Source organism: Xyrauchen texanus, chromosome 11, assembly GCF_025860055.1.
Source record: "Xyrauchen texanus isolate HMW12.3.18 chromosome 11, RBS_HiC_50CHRs, whole genome shotgun sequence".
In the NCBI taxonomy this organism is placed as follows: Eukaryota; Metazoa; Chordata; class Actinopteri; order Cypriniformes; family Catostomidae; genus Xyrauchen; species Xyrauchen texanus.
In genome coordinates, this window is record NC_068286.1 from 42,102,365 (window position 1) to 42,127,346 (window position 24,982).

A 24,982-nucleotide genomic window follows, 5' to 3' on the forward strand; every position below is an offset into this window, starting at 1 on the left:
GTGCATGGAGGATTTTAGTTGCTCGTTTCCATTTTCTTCCATCGTGGAGAAAAAGAAGAGCATTATTGCACGTTAGCATTGCCAAAAGTGCTCTTGTGCGAGCCAAGCAGACCCCTGAAATCTGGTGGCTGCTTTTCCAAGGGTGACTTTCCCATAATTTCTTTTCACATCTTACTCTCTGCGCAAACCCACAACCAGACTGCACTCAATCCTCCCTAGCTATTTCTCCTCCCCGCCCCCCACTCCTTTCTTTAATCTTTACCGTTTCTTAAAACTGCTCAGGATGATTTTAGCTCCCCTTGAGGGGGATCTACATGAACTCCCTGCATTCATTTCTTCTGGAGATGCACTCCAAAATCATCTATTGAACACAAAGAGCTGTTTTAAATCAGTGACCACTCACAGATAAATGGAATTCAGCTCATGCATGCTGAAATTATTAGGTCAGATCATTTCATCATGAAAGAGATGACTGTCTCCCTCCTTTGCTTTATTTTGTGGGCATTCTTAGAGTGTTCTTTTGACTTGACAAATGAGATAGTTTGGAATCGAATTGATTGTGTCTGGCTCATTAATGGAGTGCCAGCTGACTTACAAAGTGATTGGTGGAGGGAATTTTGAGTTCCTTAGAAATAAACTGTGCATGTTTTAACATGAGTGCCTGTGCACTATACACAAATTGAGTATACGCTACATCAGAGATCGCTGCTATTCCATTGATTTCTGTGAGGATGGTGTCGCATGGATGAAACACAAGTTTTTCTGAAAGAGTCTCTCCAAAATGTGACCAAAAGTTGAGAATATTGTAACTTTTGAGAACTTTGATATAGTCATGCATTGACCAGTGTAAATTTCAGAATGGCAATTCATTTCAAATGAAATCGAATTTATGATTATGGCTGCCACGAATAACCAATTGTGAAAATGGACAATTGCTGACCACAAAATTATGTTTCATCACACACATTCAATCAGTTGACATGAGAATTAATTATAGCAAGCAGGGTTGCAAATATCAGAAATAGCCATTATCTACAGTCACTAATGAATGAGTAGAATACAAGAGGACTATTGTTTTACTCACAGACTAAAAGCTGTTTATTTGTAAACAGCTTAAGTTTATAAACAGATGTGGCTTAAATGTCGCAAGTATTCTAACCAATCCCAGACTTAAAGTCCCCATGAATTAAAAATTGACCATACTTACTTTGTTTGCCTAAATTGATCGTTTTGTGGTGAACAATTCATCCATGCAAGTCAATCCACACAAAAAAAAATTTTGGCTTCGTAATCTTTAATGAAAATCTGAAAATTCCCCACCCCTCTGCATTGGAGGACCTTGCCTGATGACGTAGGTTTGACGGTTTAGGTGTCTCCTTAACATCCGTAGCCACGCCCCTCCAACTGACAGTAGACAGGCTGCCTTTGTGTTTGCGAGCATTGACAGCGTGTGAATGGAGAGATGGCCAGGAGGTGCATTTTTAGTTGTGACACTCACGGAACACTTTTTACCATTCGAACCCTCCGCATGTAACGGCTCAAACATGTAAGGTCTGATTCCCCCCGTGACGAAATGATCCTCCGTGTGTTCCTGTTCTGCTTCATCTTCCTCCTCCTCCTGCTGCAGGAAGGGGACTGCTGGCGGTGTTTCAGGCGGCGAGTAATCCTCAACAACCGATTGTAAACTTACGTTAAGATCTGCCTCCATTTCTGAATGAAACACCAACTTTTTTAGATCCAATCAGGTGCTAGTTGGAAAAAAAAGCCACGCCCACTATTTTGCCTCATTTAGTATTCCGTTTCTCTCGTAAATACGTCACAACACTGGAGAAAAGTCGTTTGCAACTTCTGGTTCACGAGGACTTTAAACCAATAAAACAGCAATGACGAATCAGAGGCATCAAATTAGTGTTGAAGCAACATCACCTGACACTCGGAAACAACCTTTAGATCAAAATCGAAAAGCATATCGAGAATTGGGAATTATTTGGGACATGTATATTATTCGTTATATGATTTGCTATGACATAACTGTCATAAATCGCAGAAAATTATTTCGTTTGTAAGTACCCTAAGGCGTATTTCTGTTTCATCAGGTGAATTGAAAACACTTCTTCCTCTGGATCGGGAGTCAGAGGAGGTGCACAAAATGAAGGTGCGTGCTCTGGATGGAGGCGGACGCTTTTGTGAAGCAGATATTGAGATAACAGTCGAGGACGTCAATGACAACGCTCCGCAGTTCACCTCTGACCCCTACACCTTCACTGTGTTCGAGAACACAGAGATAAACACACCTGTGGCCCGCCTGTATGCCTCTGACCTTGATACAGGTAAGATCTGCAGAATCCAGAATTTAGAACAAAGATGCATGTGTACAATGGTGGTGATGAATTGTGTGTGCGTACGAGGTAAGATCGTTTCCCAAGACATTCTTTAGTGTTGTCTCCTCGCCACATCTGTGGTTGTCACTGTCCAATTTTGTGACAGTATGGTCTGTTGGTGCCCATCTGTCGTATTAGTACTTTAGAGAGGTAATCAACACTCTCACATTCATAGTCAAACAGGACAGCACCCTTGATCCAACAAAAGACAAACCTCACTTCACTACATTTCACTTAAGCCTAGCCTAAACAAAAGCAGTCTCTTGCTCTTCCCTCTGTTATTTCTCAGTATCACTGCCAGAAACGTTAAATGCAACATCAGATGTTTTTTTGAAAACCCTTGATGTGGTGGAACAAGTCTTTAAAGGAATACTCTCACAAGGACTTTATTAGGTATACCTGTACACCTACTTACTCATGCGATTATCTAATGAGTCAATCGTGTGGCAACATTGCAATGCATGAAATCATGCAGATACAGGTTGAGTATTTCTGTAACTACTGATCTCCTGGTATTTTCACACACGACAGTCTCTAGAGTTTACTCAAAATGGTGCCAAAAACAAAAAACATCCAGTGAGCGACAGTTCTGTGGATGTAAACGCCTTGTTGATGAGAGAGGTCAACGGAGAATGGGTGACTGATCTGAGCTGACAGAAAGGCTTCAGTAAGTTAACCTCTCTGTACAATTGTGAGCAGAATAGCATCTCAGAATACACAACATATATACCTTGAGGTGAACAGCAGAAGAGCATGTTGGGCACTTTATTAGGAACACTGTGTTCCTAAAAAGTGCTGGGGGAGTGTATATTTGTATAAATCAGTTGCAGTTTAGAGAGTACTATAAAGTCAATTTAAAGGAATACCCCTCTAAAAAGACCTGCGTATCTGTTCTGGTGTTCTATAAGGCTTCTTGACTAGCTTAAGCAGCAAGACTTCTTTGGTCAAGCAGCATCACCAGTTTTGCTGGTGAATAGGCAATTACTATGTTGATCCACCAGCTATGCTATGCTAACAAGCATAAACCAGCCAAAACCAGCATTCTGCTGCTCTAAGTTGGTCTTTTCAGCAGGGATTTTACAGAGTTCAGTAGAAATTAAGCTTAACGAACAACATCTCTGGCATGCTTTTAGCTAAGTTTGTAAACAACCAAAAACATGCTTTGACAATTGATATGGGGCAAGTATACTACAGTTGCCAAATAGACTTCCATTTTCAATACATTTCTGCACTAACTTGTTTTGTTTGTTTTTCAAAACTGAGGGACACGGCAAAATACATTTCTGTGCGAATCGATAACATGCCACAGATACTGTTCATAGAGCTTAACTTGTATTGAACCTGTAATAATTACACTCTAGTATACTTTAATATGAACTAAGTGAGTGCAGTGAATCTATACAATGTATAGTGTTGTTTAAATGTTTAGTCTTGTTGGGGAATCCAATATCACAACTGTCAAACTGAAACTTCATATTACACAAATGGGAATGGGGTCATTGGAAGCAGCTTTTTCAGGAGGCTTACATCATACTAAACAGTCATGAAGCAGTTGCTCTCCAGTAATTTGGTCTGACGGAAACTCAGTAGAACAGAGTTTGTGTTAACTGACTATAATGAGTGAGTGTGTTTTGATAGATGGCATTTTAGAAGCAAACCACAAATGAGGCTTACTCAAAAATGCATTAGAGGGATTAGTGTGCTCTGTCTTTGTCTTGTTTGTTTGTTTGTGTGTGTGTATTTTCTCTACCAAAATAAGCACTGTCTCATACACACATTTTCTTTTTAATATTCAGCTCAGGACCAAAGGTTTCACCGCTGACTGTTTCATAGGATGAATTTATCATAGCTAATCATTATAGTGGAGACAAAGGTGCATCATTAAATCAAATACTGTATTGATGTTTTGAGAAACTTTATATTGATTCTCCTTCACTGTTAGCAAATAATGTTAGCAAAGGCAAGTGTGAAATTCTTAGGCAAACATATATGTTATCCTGTTAAAGTTATCAATTGTGCACAAAATTAAATAAAGATATATGTGACAATGGTTTTGTGACAGTTACACGTGGTAACTGTAGTACATGCAGAATAGTGACTCTGGACTGTTTAATTTTCATACATAAGTGATATCCAAGGTTTAACGGCCACAATGCCACTACGTTGTGTTATGGCTAAAATGAATGCATTGCATGTAGGTTGATTTTGAATAATTGAAAAATCCAGAGGCAGTTAGTCTGAGTTTTATTAAAAATCTTTAACTTTTAGGTAGCAAAATATTTTTTAGTAATTCTGTCAATTACACTAAGGTTAGATTTCATTGAAGGTAAATTGGAGCGGCCACACTGAGCTGTGCGTAACGCCCACAGACGTGAAGTGAACGAGACAGAGGCTGACCGGTACTGTCTGAAATGGTTAACTCTGTGGCGATGCATGTGCAAAACAGATTTAACTAATCATAAAGTCAATCAGAATACATAACACAGCCTACATAACCCCCCCCCTCACAATATAGTTCCCACGTCCCTGGTTCTATTATTTCATTTTTGGATCTTGACAGTAACACGCATGACTAAAACACATTATCGGATTTGGATCAGGCTCGTTGGACTGACACCCGATCCAGCAGTATCGGAGCAAATTTTATTTATTACTGAAAGGAGTAGAAAAAGAAATTGCTTGATCAGAAGTCTGTATACTTGCACTTGCATCCTAAATATCTGAATTAATCCTGTTACACATTGTGTGTTTGTGTTTTCAGATTTTAATGCAGAAATTCTCTACTCCTTGCTGGACTCTGCTGATGGGGTGTTCTCCATCGAGGAGGAGACGGGCATCATGCAACTGGATCATCCTCTGGACCGTGAGCTCCAGTCGCTCTACACCCTCCGCGCCCAGGCTACCGACCGCGGCTCCCCACGCCACTCTTCCCTCACCACTGTCACCATTTCCATCCTGGATATCAACGACAACCCTCCTGTCTTTGAGCATCGCGAGTACATGGCCACTGTTGATGAACACATCGCCGTTGGCACTCAGGTGTTGCGGGTGCGCGCTGCCAGCCGAGACGCAGAAGCAGGCGCAGAGATTACTTACGCAATTATCAACGGAAATGAGAGAGGAGCGTTCCGCGTGGACCCCCATACAGGTTTGACCCTGATTTCTGTTTTAAAAGGTAGTGAGATACCTACCAAGACTAGTAGAGTGACTGGGATTTGGTAGCATACATGGTTGTTGTAATTGCATACTGATCTAAGAGCAGACCATCCCAAATCCTCATGGTATCCATACAAGAGAAAGAACCTCGACGGCTTCTTTCAGATATGAAATTACTAAAAACAAGTCTGTTAGCATGATAATCTAAATAGAGAGATTATCTCATTAAATCTCTATTAAATGTTTCCCTTCTCTGCATTTTTTGGTTCTTAATCTATTACTCTTGTTTTTTACACATAATTTTAAGCATGCAAAATGCTTAAATGTCCACTTTTAATTTGTTTTAGATTTTTAGAAAAACTTATGAATTTTACTAGTGATCATAAAACTTGGATTAGAAAGTGTATTATATAGAATATGACGTTTCCTCCATGTTTGATTTTTTTCATTTAGATTCTCTGTTGGTCAAATGTGTTTTTAGTAAATTATTTCACTTTGGTACGCTGCAAAAAAACTAAAAATGTTGTGTACCCATGTGAACGGAAGTGAATGGAAAACAAAATCTAGTCTGTTTGTATATTTTGTACTATTTTGTATTAGTAAGACACTAGAAGTTTTTTTTTTTTTTTTTTTTTTTTGAGTAAGTAGCAGTATTTGGAGAGCTTTTGAATATCTAAATCTCCCTTTCCCAGGTGGCATCTTTGTGATCGAACCTTTGGATTATGAAACAGCTCATGAGTTTTACCTTACGGTGGAGGCTACAGACGGAGGCACGCCGTCTCTCAGCGACATGGCCACAGTAAACATCAACCTGACTGATATAAACGACAACAGCCCTATCTTCAACCAAGACATCTACTCAGCTGTGATCAGTGAAGATGCAGAGCTGGGAAAGACCGTGCTCACCGTGAGTCACCGTCATATGTGATGCTGTCTATAGCAATCTTTATCTTAACCAGGTGTGTGTTTGTGTGTGAAGGTTATGGCTGATGATGCAGATGGCCCATCCTGTAATCAGGTACGCTTCTCCATCATTGATGGCAATCAAGGCAGTACTTTCACCATCGACCCCGTCAGAGGAGAGGTCAAGGTGGCCCGCCAGCTTGACAGAGAGAAGGTACAATACACTCAGGTGTACCAGGTGCACAGTCTTTGCTGCAACCAAATGATGGTTGACAGTTTGCCACATTTTTTTATTTCTTTGGCATTGTTTTGTGTTTGTTTTTTAGACCTCAGGTTACACACTGACCGTGTCGGCATCTGATAACGGAAGCCCGGCTCGATCTAGCAGTGCTACAGTCAACATAGACGTCTCAGACATAAATGATAACCCACCTCTCTTCTCTCAGGCTAACTACAGCGTCATTATACAGGTATGGGTCATTAATGTAGAAGATGCAGTGATATCACTGTGAATAATCTCTCCAGGTGCTTGTTTGTGGAACAACTTCTTAAAAACTACATGTTCCACATCTTATTTTGTACGATTCATGAGTGCAAAAGGGAAACAAGCTTGTTTTCATTAGTAGCGTTTTTCACCTCTGAAACAACGTTTCAACTGACATAACCAAGAAAAATGGTTTTAAAGGGGAGTTGTTCACCCAAAATATATATATATATATATATATATATCCCTTCTGTTGATAATGTCTTCCTTTAATGTTTAAAAAAGCACCCAAAAGTATCATGAAAGTAGTTAATTACGTTAATTAAAAGTAAAAGAAACTGAACGGTGCTTGCCAGATTAAAGTCACTGCCATGATGTGAGTGATTGTTTCCATAATGACCAAGGGTGTGTTTCATCAACAGTTTTAAAATGCCAAGGGTATTCCACTGCATATTTATGAGTGTTTTGACTGTCTCAAGAGCAACTCTCAATTTGATTTTCACATTTACTGAATAAATTGTGAATGGTAAGATTAGTGAAACAGTTTCATATTGTCTTTTCAGCATTGCTTTTAGACATTTCTGGTAACAAATTACGGATTTTGTGTGTACTATGTCAGATTTGCCCTTAAGATGGAAAAATGTGTTTTGGGTCTGAATCGTAGAATACTTAATACTTTCTGTGTGTGTTTTATAGGAGAACCAGCCAGTTGGTAGCAGCATTCTCCATCTGACCGTGTCTGACCACGACGCCTCCCACAACGGACCTCCTTTCACGTTCTCCATTGTCAGCGGGAACGAGGGTGATGCCTTCCAAATCACTTCTCAGGGCGTGCTGGTCTCCGCAGCAACGCTGAGCCGTCAGGCCAAAGGGGTCTACCTCCTACAGGCTCAGGTGAGTCAGAAGAAGTGGTCCGAATCTGACGTCAATCTTTGTCTCTGATTCTCCACCTCTCACTGAAGCTGCAGGGGTCAAGTTCAGTTTTCAGTAGAAGTCTGAATTGATATACTGTATGAGCAGTAGAGCTCAGGTGAAGCAGTGTTCAGTATTCCTCACACAGGCCAGACACTGGCAATATGGGATGATGAAGTAGCAGACATGAAAATCTACAGGCAGAGTACTTGTAAGAAACTGGTTACCGCTGTCATTTGCTCTTGTAGGACACAAACTACATGGCTAAAGGAATGTGGACACCCCTTTTAATTATATTTTAGCCAACATGTTGGACTATGTCTTCTGTTTCAATTTTGAATTGAATTGGCTTATGTATACATTGACTTGTGCACTAAGCAGATAAATGTAGCTTTAGAGTGTTTTGTGTGAACTTAGAAATTTGCCAAGACTCATGAGACAATCAAAGCTCAAGTGCTCCCTCTACTGACTATGTCAGGCACCTTATCGTCAAGCTCTCTTAGTTTTGTTTGAAGCCGTTCTGCCCTTAATAAATGCTTGAAACAGCTTATTATGCTGATTCCGCACAATATGTTGGAAGACAGGAAATCTATTGCTTTAGCAATCAATGATTAATCCTTTTCTGTTCTGTACTCTAACACATGAGATGAATCATAAGTGGTTGTAAAAATGAGTAATTGTGTTCAGTACCTTGCTAAGGCAAGCATCACTATTGCTATGCAACTTCCTCAAACTTGCATTTAGGGATTTCAACACACCACTAACCTAAAGTATTACAATTTGGTGTGTAACTCATCCCACACAATTAATGTTACAGAAATGAATTATAACTCAAATGAAACAGCTTGTTGAAATGAGGTGAGCTTTTGCTTTTCTAAGCAGTTGGACTTAAGCCCAAAGTATACTTCAGTTTTGACAATAATGCTCAGTGTCTATGTACAGTCTAACGCAAGCCTTTCAAAGTAAATTCCATTTGACTGTGCACACATACAAAGGTGGTTGGTACATATGCGCAACAACTGCTGTGAGAAGCTGGATTATTTCTCTTCAGGCATTTAGCCCATTGACATATCTTTATATTTCTTCAGACTCGAGTTATACAAATACAGTTATCTCCTGACTTCTTCACACCCGTGCTCTTGACGTGCACATGTTATTTCCAGCTTTTTGGGCTGTGAAATTGGGCTGTGTGCGTTCATTGCTCGAACACTCTGCTGATGTCGAAATTTGGGCCATGTGTCCTGAAGTGTCCGAGTCTGACCGAAGTATACTTTGGGCTTTACAGTCACCTGTTGGAAAGCCAAAAATTCCAATAGAATTTAATTAAAAGAATATTCAGGGTTAATACAAGTTAAGCTCAGTCAACAGCATTTGTGGCATAATATTGATTATCAAAAAAATGTATTTAAAAAAAATGAGGTTACAGTGAGGCACTTACAATGGAAGCGAATGTGGCCAATTTTTGGAGGGATTAAAGGCAGAAATGTGAAGCTTATAATTTTAAAAAAGCACTTAGATTAATTCTTCTGTTAAAGCTCAGGTATTATTTGAGTTGTTTGAATTGTAATTTTTTACAGTCATTTAGGGTTTGTTGACATTACATCGTCTTGGTAGCAAAGTTGTAAAATTGGCTCTAACTTTACACAGAAAAGATTAGTAAGTGATTTTATCACACTAAAATCATGTTTACATGCATATTGTTTAGTTCTTGTGGCTATACTTTTGAAACGGTGAGTTTTTTTATGTTAAAATTGGCCCCATTTTTGCTTTTTTTTAAAGAAAATGAGAGGCAAGTAAAAATTTTGTTTTGTGGTAATCAATATTATGCCACAAATGCTGTCGATCGAGCTGAACTTGTATTGAACCAGGAATATTCCTTTAAGGGAGGAAACCAAGTCATAACAAGGGACATGGGAAATGAAGGGTGGACTGTTTTGACATGGATTATTAAGCAACCACCCAGAATACATTTGCAACCAAATAAAAACATTCTGGCCAGAAAGAACACTAGCATCGTAGTAGAGCATTTTACATTGTAAAATTTTTATTGTAAAAATGAAGTGATCTTCTAAAAGTTGTGACTCTGAATCCTAAAACTCAATCCCTTGTCTCTTTTGGCCAGGTGACAGACAATGGTCGACCGCCGCTGGTCTCTACATCGTTTGTGAGTATTCGTCTGATTGAAGAGAGCATCTATCCTCCTACCATTCTACCCCTGGATATCTTTATCACCACTGCAACAGATGAATATTCCGGTGGGGTTCTGGGTAAAATCCATGCCACGGATCAGGATGTTTATGACACTCTTACCTACAGCCTCGCCCCTGATAGTTCCTCCACCTCCCAAAACTCTGGCCTCTTCTCCGTGTCCTCCGCAGATGGGAAACTTGTGGCCCGTGGGAATCTGGACGCTGGTCAATATGTCCTTAACATTACAGTAACAGATGGCCGCTTTACCGCAGATGCCCGAGTCAACATTCATGTAAGGCAGGCTGTAGCACAAGCACTGGATAACTCCATCGCTGTCCGTTTCGCCGCTATAGCACCAGAGGAGTTCATTGGAGATTATTGGCGCAACTTTTTGCGGGCCTTGCGGAATATCGCCGGTGTTAGACGTGGAGATGTGCAGTTAGTCAGCTTACAACCTGCTGCTGATGCTTCTGGTGACCTCGAAGTCCTTCTAGCATTGGAGAGGTCAGGAAGTCCATTCCAGCCTCAGGAAGTGGTGTACAGAAAGTTGAACGCTTCAGTTGGGGTAATCGAAGAGATGACCGGTGTCCGTATTGTACGTGTTGTCAAGAAACTCTGCACCGGATTGGACTGTCCTCTTAGTTATTGCCAAGAGACAGTTTCCTTAGAGACTGGAGCAGTGTCGGCCTACAGCACGGCGAGGATCAGTTTTGTTACGCCACGTCACATGCGCACAGCCAAGTGTCTCTGTGAAGGTGCAGATTTATAACAAGAACTCAATTTCAAACGTTTATATTACACTCCCAGTCCAGAGCAGTGTCTAGAGCAGTGTTAACCATTTGTGATTGTATTTATGTGTAATTGTAGGAGCTCAGTGTCCTGTCTTGAGCAAATTGTGTGAAGGAAGCCCCTGTCCTGATGGCATGGAGTGTGTAGAAGATCCCACAAACACCAAGTTCAGCTGCATTTGTCCGGAAGGAAAGCAAGAGTGTGGAGGTATAAACTCACCTCTCTATGCTTCCATACACCATAGTTCAACTAAAATCCTATCTAAGGATGACGTTCCACTTGATGACCATATTGGTAATGCCTCTTCAGTTTACATATCAAGAACATACATCAAATTACTGAAGTATCTTACAAAAATGTTGTAATAAATTTAGCTTATTTTGCTCTAAACTATTAAATTGTATATTGGTACATCAAATTGGCATGCATGTTCGAGTGCAAATATATCGGGCAGTGCGATTACCAATAAAGTGATTGACACTTTTAATTGAAAGGCAGGACCTCCTGTCTGACAGTCACCATCTTGTGCGTTGCATTGTCCCCATTAATATTTATTGTAGCATGTCTCCTTCTGATAGTGTTTCAGTTGCCTCTCTTATGCTCCATATTAAAGAAAATTATCGGCTTGCAAGCCAAGCACTGTATTACAATCCCTCATACTTTTACATATAGCAATTAGCTATTTTGCAAGTACTGTTTTTTCCATTATGAAATCTAAATCTTATTTTGTTAATGTGCATTCTAAATACACAGTTTTGTGTAGAAATTATAATGTTGTCACTTATATGTCTTTTTTTGTTGTTGCCTGTTTTAGAGAGTCAGTCCGTAACATTCAATGGGAACGGATATGTGCGGTACAGGCTGATGGAGAATGAGAATAAGGAAGAAATGAAGCTGTCCCTCAGATTGAGAACATTCTCCACCCACGCTACTGTCATGTATGCCAAAGGCACAGACTACAGCATACTGGAGGTGAGTGTATATGCTGTAACCACCTTCAACCCTTCCAAAAAAAGAAGAGAAATCAGAAACAGAGCTATTGCATAGCTGGGAGAAAAGAGGGGAATGCTTTTACATGGATTCCGCTTTGGTGAGGAAAAACCACAAAACTGACACAGAGAGCAAAGGAGTCTGGTAGTGCAATGTAAGCAGCATCATCTCGCTGCTGTCATATTTTAATAATGTGTAACGTTTTCTGCTTCTCCCTAAAGCATCATTAGAGGGCCAAGCAGGGAAGCTGCTGGAACCCTATTGTAATTGTAATGATTTTCTTCTTTTTTAGGGGTTTAAACCATAGAAATAGAAACCCTATTGTTTTTGTCCGGATTTTTATTATTATAATTTTTCTGCCATAAACCTAATCGTGCAGACCAAACCGTAAGGCCTAGAGACTTACAGAGATGGTAGTACTCCCGCTGGCTTACTGTATGCTTTGAATCGCCCATAGGTGGCGCTAAAGTGAACTAAACCAAAAAATTATCTTATTTTGCATCATGGCAAATCTTTTAAGATCTGGCCATTTTGGTTCAGCCCCTTTTTTTCTGCTTTTATGGATTGTCTGAAAAAAATTAAAAACTCTTCCTAGGCCGTTTGCCTGATCGGAATCAAACCAGTGCAGAAAGATTCAGCAGAGTCCCAGTATGAAAGGTTATCAAAGGAATAAAAACATTTTTATATATCGGTACAAACGGTACACCAAAATGTTTGTTGTGGCAATGTCCACTTTACTAAAATGGTTATATATTTTGGATGGATTGAGATATTATCACCAAATTTGATACACGTATGTATGGGCTCATTCTGAGAATGCACATCTTAGCCTCTTGGTAGCGCAATAATAATTAAAAAATGAAAATTGGCTCTAACTATGGTCTTCCGTTGGTCCGATCGACTTAAAGTTTCCCATGCAGTGTTTTTGTCCAAGGTGCCTTCAAGGTCTATAAAGACAGTCGCATATCTGAAAATTTTTTGCAGCTTTTATATAGAGGTATATAAGTCAGATCGGAACTAAACTTGGTAGGCCTATTTGTCTCTTGGCCCAAGAGGTCTGTGCAAAATGTGAAAAAAATTTGACACTGGGAGGCTCTATCGCATTTTACATGTGTGTAAATCATTGTATGTAGTTTCGCAAAGAAACAAGTTATTCATACCATATTGTACATCTCCTCATTCTGAACAACTTTGCCTTAAGTACCATTGTTGTGAAACAAATGTCCAATAAATACTTGAGATTATTATAAAATAATTCTTTTTCGAACTTGATGGGATTGACCCCGGTATTGCTACTTTCAGAACATGGCTGCCATTGGCTGCCAACGTGGCCAATTCAACTATTAGACGAGGTTAACAAAGACTGATCAGAATGAAACGCTGTGCACATATTTGACTCTTTGAGAGGTTTTTTCAAAATTTTACAATGAAATTGGTCACCGATTGATGCTGTTATATTTTTTGTGTGCATTAATGTTTTTGTATAGTGCAGTGTTTCACAAAAACACAAATAATTTATATGTTATGATAGTTGTCCTCATTTTGAGCAACTTTGTCCCAAGAACCATTGGTGTCAGTCAAATCATTCATGAAATATTTGAGATTACATAACAAAGTCTACATTTGCAAACTAGACCTGGGCCGTTCATCAGACCTTTACCAAATGTGGCCAACATCGTCATTACAACATGCTTGCAAAAAGTTATCAAAAGCTTTTTGATAGACCAAACCTTTCTCCTATAATGCAACAATGAATATTATGCAAACATGCCAAAAAGAATCTGAAGCTGTATCTTTTCAACGCTTTGGTTAATGGACATGAAATTTATATTGTGCCAATATAACCACTGCCTGACAAAATCATATACATTTTGTTGTAATAGCTCATTGATCAAAGGTGAAATGAAATTCTATGACATTCTAAGTAATTTTAAGTAATTGCTAGGTGACGTTTAATGTCATGATGACCTCTATAACAAATGTAAGCGTTACAGAGGAATCGGCTTGTCCGATAACATTGCCAGATTTAACGGCAGCTGGTGTGCGTAGGATCAAGCACAATAGGTAAGATGGTTCTGGTAACTTAGTAAGTGTTACAACAATGCCATTTCTGTCAATTTTGGTGCCCTAGGTGAGATCGCTGTTGTTGATGGGTGGAGGTGGCGGTGTATTAGCAATTTGCACAAGCGCAATTTATTTTCCTCTGTACACGTCTGCCATGGTTGTGCATATTCCCTTGGCTGAACCAAGTAGCCATGCCCCAAACTATCACTATAGGTTGAGCTAGAACTGGATGGGTGGAGCTGAGCGGGCCACTCAAAATGTAAACATCAATGTTTCAATAGTGCCAGGGAAGCTCAGTGTTTATACTTTTGGGTGAGGTAAACCCATGATTGGGTTACAGTTGTCAATGAACAATAAACCCTGAAATTACAATGTATTTTAACATAAAAAGAAATGACACACTTCAACTTTAATGGCAGCAGTGATGAGGCTCTATTAACTTTGGGTGCCCCTCCTTTCTTGCCGACATCAGTTGTGGATCTGGCTGAAAAACAGGGCTTGGAATAGGTGGGGCGATGGTGATGCAAAGGAAATGTTTAACAATGTTTAAGGGAAATTATAGTTTTTGGGGCATATATTTAGATACAGTGAATGGTTACCATATCTCAAAATTGCAGATTGACATTGATTTCTTTGTCACACTGTCCCTGTGTATTTATTTCAGATTGTGAACGGCCGTCTGCAGTACAAGTTTGACTGTGGCAGTGGCCCTGGTGTGGTGTCTGTACATAGTACCCAGGTCAGTGATGGACAGTGGCACACAGTCTCTCTGGAGGTAGATGGCAACTACGCTAGACTGGTCCTGGATCAGGTCCATGCCGCATCAGGCACAGCTCCGGGCACTCTACGTACCCTTAACCTCGACTCCAGCATCTTCTTCGGGGGCCACACCCGGCCATCGTCCAGCTCAGGGAGACTGGTGGTGAATGGGCTGCAGGGCTGTCTGGAGGGAATTGTGTTGAACGGCAGGGAGCTGCCGCTGTCTCAGGTTCGAGGAGTTCACTCAGTCCTGGAGGAGCTGGTTGAGGCAGCTCCTGGGTGCAGCTTGTCTCCACCGGTTCAGGGCTGCTTCAGTAACCCCTGCACAAATGGAGGCACATGTTCATCACTGCCTAATGGAGGTATGGATGGTGTTTTTGTTTTTTGACTCGCTGTAGTTCTTAACCAATCATAAAAATTACTGCCAAACATATTTTTACTCACACCATACTAGATTGTACCTGTTCTTATATATGGTTTGTGTGAAGGTGCGACAACACTGTTGTCAGTACAGATTCATAGTAATTTGTGACCTGTTAAAACAATAAAAGGGTTAAATAAATTGGACTAGCTAACACACTTGATTTTGTGCTCTTCTGTAGGCTATTTCTGTAAGTGCACAGCTGCGTTTATGGGCACACACTGTGAAGTCAGTATCAGTTCCTGTGCTTCTAATCCTTGCCTCTATGGAGGTACTTGTGTCCCACGGGGAGGAGACTTCTACTGCCAGTGCAGAGGACAATATTCTGGCCAACGGTGAGAGTACACACAAACATAAAAATCGTATTAATCCTATTTTTGCAACTGTGCTCAAAGCAGGTCAAATGTGTTATCAAATGTGTTTGTTTTGGTCATTTCACCATGTCAGGTGGTCGACAATAGTTGCTTGCAGCTATATTTAAATTTTTTATTTCATCTGGACCCCATTGAACTGAATCTTGTTCCTCCTTGTTTGTCTAATTGTATTTAAAGTTCAATATCTTATTAAATTAGTTATTTCTCCACCATGTTTAATACTCCAGATACGCAGCCAAATAAAAGTTAATATTTGACAGCATTTTCATTAATTAAACTAGATTCATTAATTAAACAATGGTTTGAATCGTTTGGTTACGTGTGTAACCTCCGTTCCCCGAGGGAGGGAACGACACGTTGTGTCGGAGAAGCAACACTAGGGATCTCTCTTGAGCGCCGATATTCACCTCTGATCTTATTGAAAAGGGCCAATGGGAGTTGGCAGTCAGTATTTGCATACCCCGCCCACGGACATAGGGGTATTTAAGCGGGGCAAATACGGGAGTTCATTCAGGATTTTTCTGAGGAGCCGGAAATGGTCCGGCCACAACAGTGGCTCGGTTCAGCGACATGGCGGAGGAAAGACACAACGTGTCGTTCCCTCCCTTGAGGAACGGAGGTTACACACGTAACCAAACTTTCCCCTTCTGTCGCTCTCTCCACATTGTGTTGGAGAAGCGACACTAGGGGACCCATTCCAATCTTGCCATGCGCTGAACCTTGTACGTGGACCGCCGATACAGAGGCGGGCAGGGATTTCATCCAGTGCCACGCATCGTCTGTACCTGGCTGCATGTACCCTTCCCCAATGCCCCATAAGAACATCGGAGTCCTTCTAGTTACCCTGGGAGGGGAACAAGGCGATGTTTGCCAACATGGGAACGGGCCAGCCTGGCTGGGCCTCTTTTCTCTCTATGTTTCTCGCGATAGAGCAATCACGGCCGGGCCCTTACAAGCATATAGGGAAGGGGTCTTACCCAGACCCCGCGGAGACCACACCTGCCCTTTTTCTTGGGGAGGAAAAGTGGTAGACACGCCACACGGCCGCCTTAGGGCTCGTGTGGAAAGTATGGTGCGGTGGTAGATCCAGCCTCAAAAGGGGGAGTTGCTACAGCACGGCGACTCGAGGCAGCTGTAACTGCCTAAGGGAGACACGGGGTCCGCCGTAAGGGGACAGAACCGTGGAATTACACACAGGGGAGTCCGAGCAGGAGGCCTTACCTGTGGAGCACCTATACCAGTACAGGGTAGCCATCAGGGTACCCGCAGTGGCTTGGGTCGGCGAAGTTCCTCCGCTGAACCGCGGACCCGAGGGCTGGGGAGGAATCGACCAGGGGCCCGACTCGGAGTGGGGCCTCTGGGAAGAAGGCGCAGTACTTTACCTTGACGCCAGGAAAGGGTGCTGGGCGCAAGCTGATCCAACCGGCCGGTCGGTCTCACGTGTTACCGAAGTTCTCACGGGCTCGACCTGAGAAAACACGAGACGCAACCGACTCAACGCGGAGGTTGTAAAACCTTGCGAAGGTGTTGGGTGTTGCCCAACCCGCGGCTCTACAGATGTCTGCTAGGGAGGTGCCCTTGGCCAGTGCCCACGAGGACGCAACACCCCTTGTTGAGTGAGCTCGGATCCGCAAGGGTAGGGGCACGGCCTGGGTGTGATAAGCCAGTGTGATGGCATCGACAACCCAGTGGGCAAGCCTCTGCTTGGAGACGGCATTCCCTTTCTGTCATCCCCCAAAGCAGACAAAGAGCTGCTCAGAGCGTCTGGTGCTCTGTGTGCGGTCCAGGTAAATGCGCAGGGCGCGCACTGGACATAGCAACGAAAGGGCTGGGTCTGCCTCCTCCCGGGGCAGCGCTTGCAGGTTCACTACCTGATCTCGAAATGGTGTGGTAGGAACCTTGTGCACATAGCCCGGTCAGCGTCTTAGGATCACAGACGATCTGCCGGACCTAACTCCAGGCAAGTGTCGCTGACAGAGAACGCTTGCAGGTCCCCCGACCCTCTTAATGGAGGCGAAGCGATCAGCAGGGCCGCTCTTAAGAGAGAGGGCCCTGAGTCCAACTGATTCGAAGCGGCTCGAAGGGAGGTCTCTGGAGTCCTGCCAAGACTACCGAGAGATCCCAGGAGGGAACTAGGCCTGGCCGGGAGGGATTCAACCTCCGGGCGCCTCTCAGGAACCTGAGGATCAGGTCGTGCTTACCCAAAGACTTGCTGTCTACAGGATCATGGTGGGCGGCGATAGCGGCAACATACACCTTGAGGGTGGACGGGGACAGCCTCCTGTCGAGCCTATCCTGTAGGAACAGAAGCACTGACCTAATCACGCATATCTGCGTGGTCTTCGCCTCGAAGAACACCAATCTGCTAACAAGCCCACTTTAGGGCGTAAAGGTGCCTGGTAGAGGGGGCTCTGGCTTGGTTGATGGTATTCACAACGGTCGCTGGTAAGCCGGCTAGCTCTTCCGCGTCCCGTCCAGGAACCAGACGTGGAGGTTCCAGAGGTCTGGGCGCGGGTGCCAGAGCATGCCCCATCCCTGAGAGAGGTCCTTTCTCAGGGGAATTTGCCAGGGAGGAGCTGTCGCGAGGAGCCTGAGTTCCGAGAACCAAGTCCGAGTGGGCCAGTAGGGGGCCACCAACGTGACTTGCTCCTCGCCCTCCCTGACCTTGCACAGCACCGTGCAAGAAGGCTCACTGGGGAAATGCGTACTTGCGCAGCCCCGAGGGCCAGCTGTGTGCCAGCTGCCTGTCCCGAGGGGAGCCTCTGTTAGGGCGCACTCAGAGCGGGCAGTGGGAGGTTTCCTGGGCGCTAACAGGTCTACCTGGGCCTTGCAAAACCGCTCCCAAATCAGCTGGACCGACTGAGGGTGAAGCCTCCACTCCGCCGGGCAGGCGTTGTCGCGGATAGCGCGCCTGCTACGACGCTGAGCTTGCCGGGATGTGAGTGGCACGCAGCTACTCTGAGTCGCTGCTGGCTCCATAGGAGGAGACGGCGGGCGAAGTTGTGACATGTGGCAGGAGCGCACGCCTTGGCGATTTATGTATGCCACCACCGCGGTGCTGTCCGATCTCACGAGGACATGTTTGTCCCGAACTAACGGGAGGAACTTCCTGAGAGCAAGAAGGACGGTCAGCAACTCCAGGCAATTGATGTGCCAACGCAGCGGGCCCCTTTCCAACGGCCCGCTGCTGCGCGCTCGCTGCACACGGCACCCCACCCGACCGGAGGCGCCGGTTGTGACCAGGATGCGCCGGACACCTGCTGCAGGGGCACTCCTGCCCGTGAAAAGCAGAGGTCTGTCCAGGGTCGGAGTGTTTTGAGGCAGGCGGGGTGATCCTTACCCGACGCGTGCCGCGGTGCCATGCTTGTCTCGGGACTCGAAGTCTGGAGCCAGTGCTGGAGTGGTCTCATATGCATCAACCCCAGCGGCGCGACCGCCACGGAGGACGCCTATATGCCCCAGGAGCCTCTGGAAAGTTTTAGAGGGACCACTGTGCCTGGCTTGAAGGAAGCGAGGCAGTCCAGCACCGACTGAGCACGCCGCCGCGGAGACGTGCTGTCATTGAGACTGAGTCTAACTCCAACCCGAGAAAAGAGATGCTCTGAACCGGAGTGAGCTTGCTCATTTCCCAGTTGACCTGAAGCCCCAGCCGCTGAGGTGCCGGAGCACCTGGTCTCTGTGTGTGCATAGTAACTCTCGAGAGTGTGCTAGGATGAGCCAGTCGCCGAGGTAGTTGAGAATGCGGATGCCGGCTACTCGAAGCGGGCAAGGGCCACCTCTGCGACTTTCGTGGAAGACGCCAGGGGACAGAGACAGGCCGAAGGGGAGGACTTTGTACTGAAACGCCTGGTCGTCGAACGCCAACCGTAAGAAGGGTCGGTGTCGTGGCAGAATTGAGACGCGGAAGTACGCTGCCCTTCAGGTCCACCGCTGTAACCAATCTAGATGCTGAACGCCAGCCAGAATATTTCTCTGCGTAAGCATTTTGAACGGGAGTTTTAACAAGGCCCGATTGAAAACTCGCAAGTCCAGGATTGGTCGTAAGTCACGCTTTCTTGGGTACAATGAAGTAAGGGCTGTAGAAACCCTTCCTCATTTCGGTTGGAGGGACGGGCTCTACCGCTCCTTGGCTAAGAGGGTCGCGATTTCTGTGCGCAGGGAACTGGCGTGCTCGCCGCGTACTGCGGAAAGCCGGACGCTCCTGAAGGGGGCGGAGCCGGGCAAACTGAATTGCGCGAATCGAAGTCGAATGGTCCGGTGCAGCCAGCGTGATGCGTTGGGAAGCTAAAGCCACGCTTCCCAGCTCTGGCGCTTAGGGGCACCAAAGGGACGAAGTATTTTGGACGTACCCGGCGGGCCTCGCAGCGGGCGAACAGGTAATGCAGCGCCGGGCGGCTTCGCTGGTGCCTGAGGCTGAGGTGCTGAGAATAGACTCAAAGCACTTACCTTGTTCGCTACCGCAGGGGTGGGTTCTTGACTGAGGAGGAGGTCTGATGTTGGCGCCCTCTGACTCGCTCTGAACCGGCCGGCCGGGGACAGTCGTGGGCAGGCGGAAGGCGGATCGCCGCGTCCGTGTACCGGACTGTTGTGATCTGAAAGCACATTGCCGTGAAAACGCATTTGCGGGCCAGGTGACCCAGAGGCAAAGGAAATAGCTCTTTTATTGAGAATGTGGGTACCACAGCCCCGCCAGGGGTGTGGCAAATGAAAGAACAAAGGATTCTCCTCCCGCCCTCCACCGGGACGGAGCTGTCTTACCACCTCCAGAGCTAACGCCTTCGGCTCTGGGTCGGCTGTCTCAGGAACGCTTGGGAGCCTTCCGGTCCTGGAGGGGTTCGTGGAGACAGGGGCGGCGCCGCCTCGCGGAGTGCTCGACGCTGGGGCTGAGAGCTGGGCCCGGTTGAGGCGGAGCAGGAGCTGGTTTCTCAGCAGGGGACGCCGGGCGGGCAGACGGGCAGGGCCCGTGAGCGCAGGTCTGGCGGCGGGCATGATGTGCTAAATGGCCTCCGCCTGCTTCTTCACCGCGGAGAACTGTTGGGCGTAAGTCCTCGACGGTGTCACCAAAAGGCCAATCTGGGAGACAGGTGCATCCAGGAAGCGGTTTTTGTCAGCCTCACGCATCTCGACCAGGTTGAGCCAAAGATGGCGCTCCTGGACCACTAGGGTGGCCATCGCCTGTCCGAAGTGCCCGCGCTGTGGCCTTCGCCGCCTCAGGGCGAGGTCGGTCGCTGAGCGCAGTTCCTGCAGCACATCAGGATCAGGTCCACCCCGTGCATGTTTCTGAGAGCTTTGGCCTGGTGGACTTGCAGGAGGGCCATCGCATGCAGGGCGGAGGCAGCGCGTCCAGCCGTGAGTGTAGGCCTTAGCATGAAGCGAGGATGTTGTCCTACAGGGCTTGGATGGGAGTACGGGCTACCCCGCCAGGAGGTAGGGCTACCGGGCATAGATGGTGCGCAACTGCCCTATCAACCTGGGGAATCGCTCGCACTCGCGGGCACTGTCCGGCCGAGGGTGGAGAGAGTGGAGCTGGTGGCATCTAGACGAGCGGAGAGCGGGCTCTCCACGAGACGCCAGCTCATCATGCACCTCCGGAAGAAAGGGACCGGGGATGCGAGGCCGCGAACGCGCGCTGCCCCCAGGAACCAATCATCCAACCGAGACGGCTGTGGGGAGGATGGAGGGTTCCAGTCCAACCCCACGCCAAGACGGCCCGGCAAGCATGTCGGACATCTGAGCTGCCGGCTCAGCCTGGGCCTGCTGGCCCGGCGGCAGTCCAGGGAGTCCTCGGCATCAGACACCGCGACTCTCCGATGCAGCGGCGAAGCTCATCTGCTTCGACTCGGAGGATAGACAGCCGGGCCGTGAGGCGAAGCCGCTATCGCCACGAAGCGTGGACGGAGACCAGCGAAGCGTGTCGGGAACGGAGGTTCGAGGGGGTTACCCGGCGAAACTGCACCCGCTGCCGCCTTCAAATCGCCTCTCAGCGCCAACCGCGACCGCCCTTAATCCCGTGGGAAGTAGGAGCAATGCGGGTGCAGCTGGGGTGGCTTGCTTTCTGTTGAAAGCAAGCCGCGATCGCGAACGTGGTCATGGTCATGTTCTCGCAGCGAGAACATGAACCATCCACAAACGCCGCCGGTGTGATCGCGCCCAAACACACGAGACAGCCTGTGGCCGCCTGAAGCGGAGAGCACTCTACCAGCATCCAGGAATGACACAGGGGCGGAAAGGCATCTTGAAAAGACGCTGCCCTTAAAAGGACGCTCAACGCCGCTGTGTTTGCTCTTTTAGAGAAAATTACTCTTTTAGTAAAAACTATTTTAATACACAGTGTGTGTGTGTACTTTTCACGCTGTCGGCGCTCAGGGGCAACAATGCACGCCGTGCACTGAGAAGGAGAAAGCCGCTGTTGTGCGCCGCCAAGATCCAACAGCATGCAGATCGCCAGAGGAAAACAGGAACGCTTAAGTGGCGTGTAACTCGCAGCAAACTGCAGACAGACCATCGGCTCAAGAAATTTTTCTGAATTAACTCCCGTGATTTGCCCCGCTTAAATACCCGTATGTCCGGGGCCGGGGTATGCAAATACTGACTGCCAACTCCCATTGGCCCTTTTCAATAAGATCAGAGTTGAATATCGGCGCTCAAGAGAGACCCCTAGTGTCGCTTCTCCGACACAACGTGGAGAGAGCGACAGAAGGGGAACAAACTTTAGAAAATACTTAAAAGTTTCAGGCAACTTTATCAGTAATTCCTTAAATTGGAAATGTAATCAGATGTGATTGGCAATCTGATTAAATTCAGTAAAACAGTATAGATTTTCTATTTGAGAATTTCATTGCAATAATAATCAATCCAAACTTAGATTTTCTTATTTAGAGATTGACTAATATGGGTTTCTGACTGACATTTTGGCTTAATTTTCTGTCAGGTGTCAGCTGGGTCCGTACTGCACAGATAACCCATGCAAGAACAGCGGAAAGTGCATCGATAGCCTGGATGGCCCTGTGTGCGAGTGTGAACCTGGTTTCCAAGGAGACAGGTACATCTTTTGCCCCTTTGAATTAACCTGCGAGTCTCGATAGAACAAGTCAACAATGTATGAAATGCACACATAATGAAGTACTTCTTTATTAGATACTACATCCCTTGAGACATGCTTTCGATGGAATTTTATAGTTTTTGTGAGCTGATGTGCCCATATGGATATTCTGCCATGGAAAGCTACAAAGAAGTAACTACACAACTATCTGTCTGACAGACAATTTTGTATCAACTATGCTCAGTTTCAGAGAAAACAGAGTGTTATTGTTGCAACAGATATGAAATTAACTCAAAAACAAAGGCATCTAAGTCATGTTTCTTAGTTTCAGTGTTGCTGTAGTTACTGCATTTTGTCTAGGCAGTTTTGTGTACTTAGAATTGTATATGTACAGTATCTGTGTATCAACATTACACGCGTGTGTGTTTGTGTGTGTGTGTGTGTGTAGATGCCTCAGTGATGTTGATGAGTGCCTGAAGAACCCTTGCGCTAACGGCGGTCACTGCCAAAACACATACGGCTCCTTTAATTGTAACTGCCCTGCGGCCTACAGCGGACAACAGTGTGAACTCCGTGCCGAAATCCGCAACGAATTTGTCTCCACCTCTTGGAACATCGGCCTGGAGGAAGTTATCGGAATAGTCGTCTTCGTCTCCAGCATCTTCCTTCTTGTCCTCCTTTTCGTCGTGGTTCGCAAGCGCATATGTCGGCGCTCAAAATCTAAATCTGACGATTACAACAAGCGCAGCATAGGCATGGGGGCCCCGCACGCCTTCCTCCAGCGACCGTACTTTGACTCCAAACTCAACAAGAACATCTACTCTGACATCCCGCCGCAGGTCCCGGTCCGGCCAATCTCCTACACTCCTAGCATTCCCAGTGATTCCCGCAACAATCTGGACCGCAACTCCTTTGAGGGATCGGCCATACCGGAGCACCCAGAATTCAGCACGTTCAACCCCGACTCGGTGCACGGACACAGAAAGACAGTGGCCATTTGCAGTGTTGCACCTAACCTGCCTCCTCCCCCTCCCTCCAATTCAGTGTCCGACAGCGACTCAATACAGAAGCCCAGCTGGGATTACGATTACGATGGTACGTACCGGGACACATTTGTTATCCAAACATGTTGTGTATGTAACCTTTGTAACACAATTTAATATTTTCTTTCCCACACAGCTAAAGTGGTGAACTTGGACCAGTGTCTGAGTAAGAAACCAGTGGAGGACAGTGCGTGTCACCCTTACAACAACAGAGGTAGCATGTCAGAGGTCCAATCTCTCAGCTCCTTCCAGTCCGAGTCCTGTGACGACAATGGTACGTATAGATGGGGATGACCAGTCTATTTTCTTTTGCACTTTTGATTGTGATTAAGTCAATGCTATGTTATTATTTAACATGATATCTTGAGTTATTTGAGGATGTTCTCTTGTTATTTGAGCCCAATCACATGGTGCCACTAACGCCTGGGATTTTATACTGAACATCTACTAACCCTGTGTTTTTCTCTTTTACTGCTGTAACTGAGTGTAAAGGATGATTTGTTTTGGGTCATGTGTTGTCGTCTTTCTCTCTCTTTCTTATCGCTGCACTGGGGCTTCAGCTCCCATTTGGATCAAATCTCACCACAGACACAGAGCAAGGTTTTAAAATAGAGACCTGCTCGTAAGTGAACACTTGCCCATGGTGGAAGGAAGTGATCACTAAAGGCCCTGTGAAATTCTCAATGCATAAAAGAAAGAAAGCATGTTTTTTTTTCTCCAAACCCCTCGTCTCTCTTTCGTCTTTCTTTCCCCACTATTGCTCTTGGCTACTTCGTTAGTTTTTTATAAGTTCAAGGCAACATCTAAGGATGACTCATATAGTATTTTTTAAGTTCTCTGTATGGAATTCATGTTTTGTTTTTCTTCTTTTTTCCTCCCACTTTTGGTTCTCTTAATGAAGCCAATGGATGGTTGAAGACATCAGCTCAGAGTGTAAAAGCAGGGTATGAAAAGTACATATGATGGGTCTCCAGCACTCATCATTTCTGTTGGTCACAGCTGATCCTAATTACTAGGTCCTTTCACGTGAATCGCTTCAACATTTCACAATGCTTTGCACTCTTTGGAGCAAAGAATACGTTACCCCCAGCACAGGTCAGATGTTGTTACGCAGCGTTCAAAGTTCAAACTATATCATCTTTGACCCCATTTGCCACTGACCTTTCAAAGCACGGCCAATAATTTACAGGACAATTCATGTGATGAATGGATAACATAAAAAAAAATAGAAGAGAGTCTGCTCCTTTTCAGATCCTGATCTAGCTACACTGAGTTGTATGACCACGTTGAAGACAAATTAAGATTTTCAGTAAATTATCGTAATACTCTAGTGATAGGCTGACATCAGTTAATTAGCCGATATTTTGGTCATGTTAAGATTATTGCATTGGCTGATAACATGCCTACTTGGCTAATTACTTTTTGATTAAGTGTTACCTCTAACGATAAAGAGGGGAATGCAATTAAAATAAAT

General features: G+C 45.2%; 1 protein-coding gene across 2 annotated transcripts in view; it reads left to right on the plus strand.

The window, feature by feature from the left end:
- Positions 1-24,982, plus strand: part of LOC127651744 (protocadherin Fat 1-like) — a 112,444-nt gene that overhangs the window by 82,774 nt on the left and 4,688 nt on the right. For both annotated transcript variants that reach the window (XM_052137725.1, XM_052137726.1), the window contains exons 12-25: positions 2,097-2,330; positions 5,143-5,529; positions 6,230-6,444; positions 6,517-6,654; positions 6,767-6,910; positions 7,621-7,818; positions 9,959-10,781; positions 10,894-11,022; positions 11,630-11,787; positions 14,534-14,990; positions 15,231-15,384; positions 22,355-22,465; positions 22,914-23,560; positions 23,645-23,782. In XM_052137725.1, the coding sequence (XP_051993685.1) occupies positions 2,097-2,330; positions 5,143-5,529; positions 6,230-6,444; positions 6,517-6,654; positions 6,767-6,910; positions 7,621-7,818; positions 9,959-10,781; positions 10,894-11,022; positions 11,630-11,787; positions 14,534-14,990; positions 15,231-15,384; positions 22,355-22,465; positions 22,914-23,560; positions 23,645-23,782 (3,933 nt within the window). The remainder of the gene's footprint in view (positions 1-2,096; positions 2,331-5,142; positions 5,530-6,229; positions 6,445-6,516; positions 6,655-6,766; positions 6,911-7,620; positions 7,819-9,958; positions 10,782-10,893; positions 11,023-11,629; positions 11,788-14,533; positions 14,991-15,230; positions 15,385-22,354; positions 22,466-22,913; positions 23,561-23,644; positions 23,783-24,982) is intronic.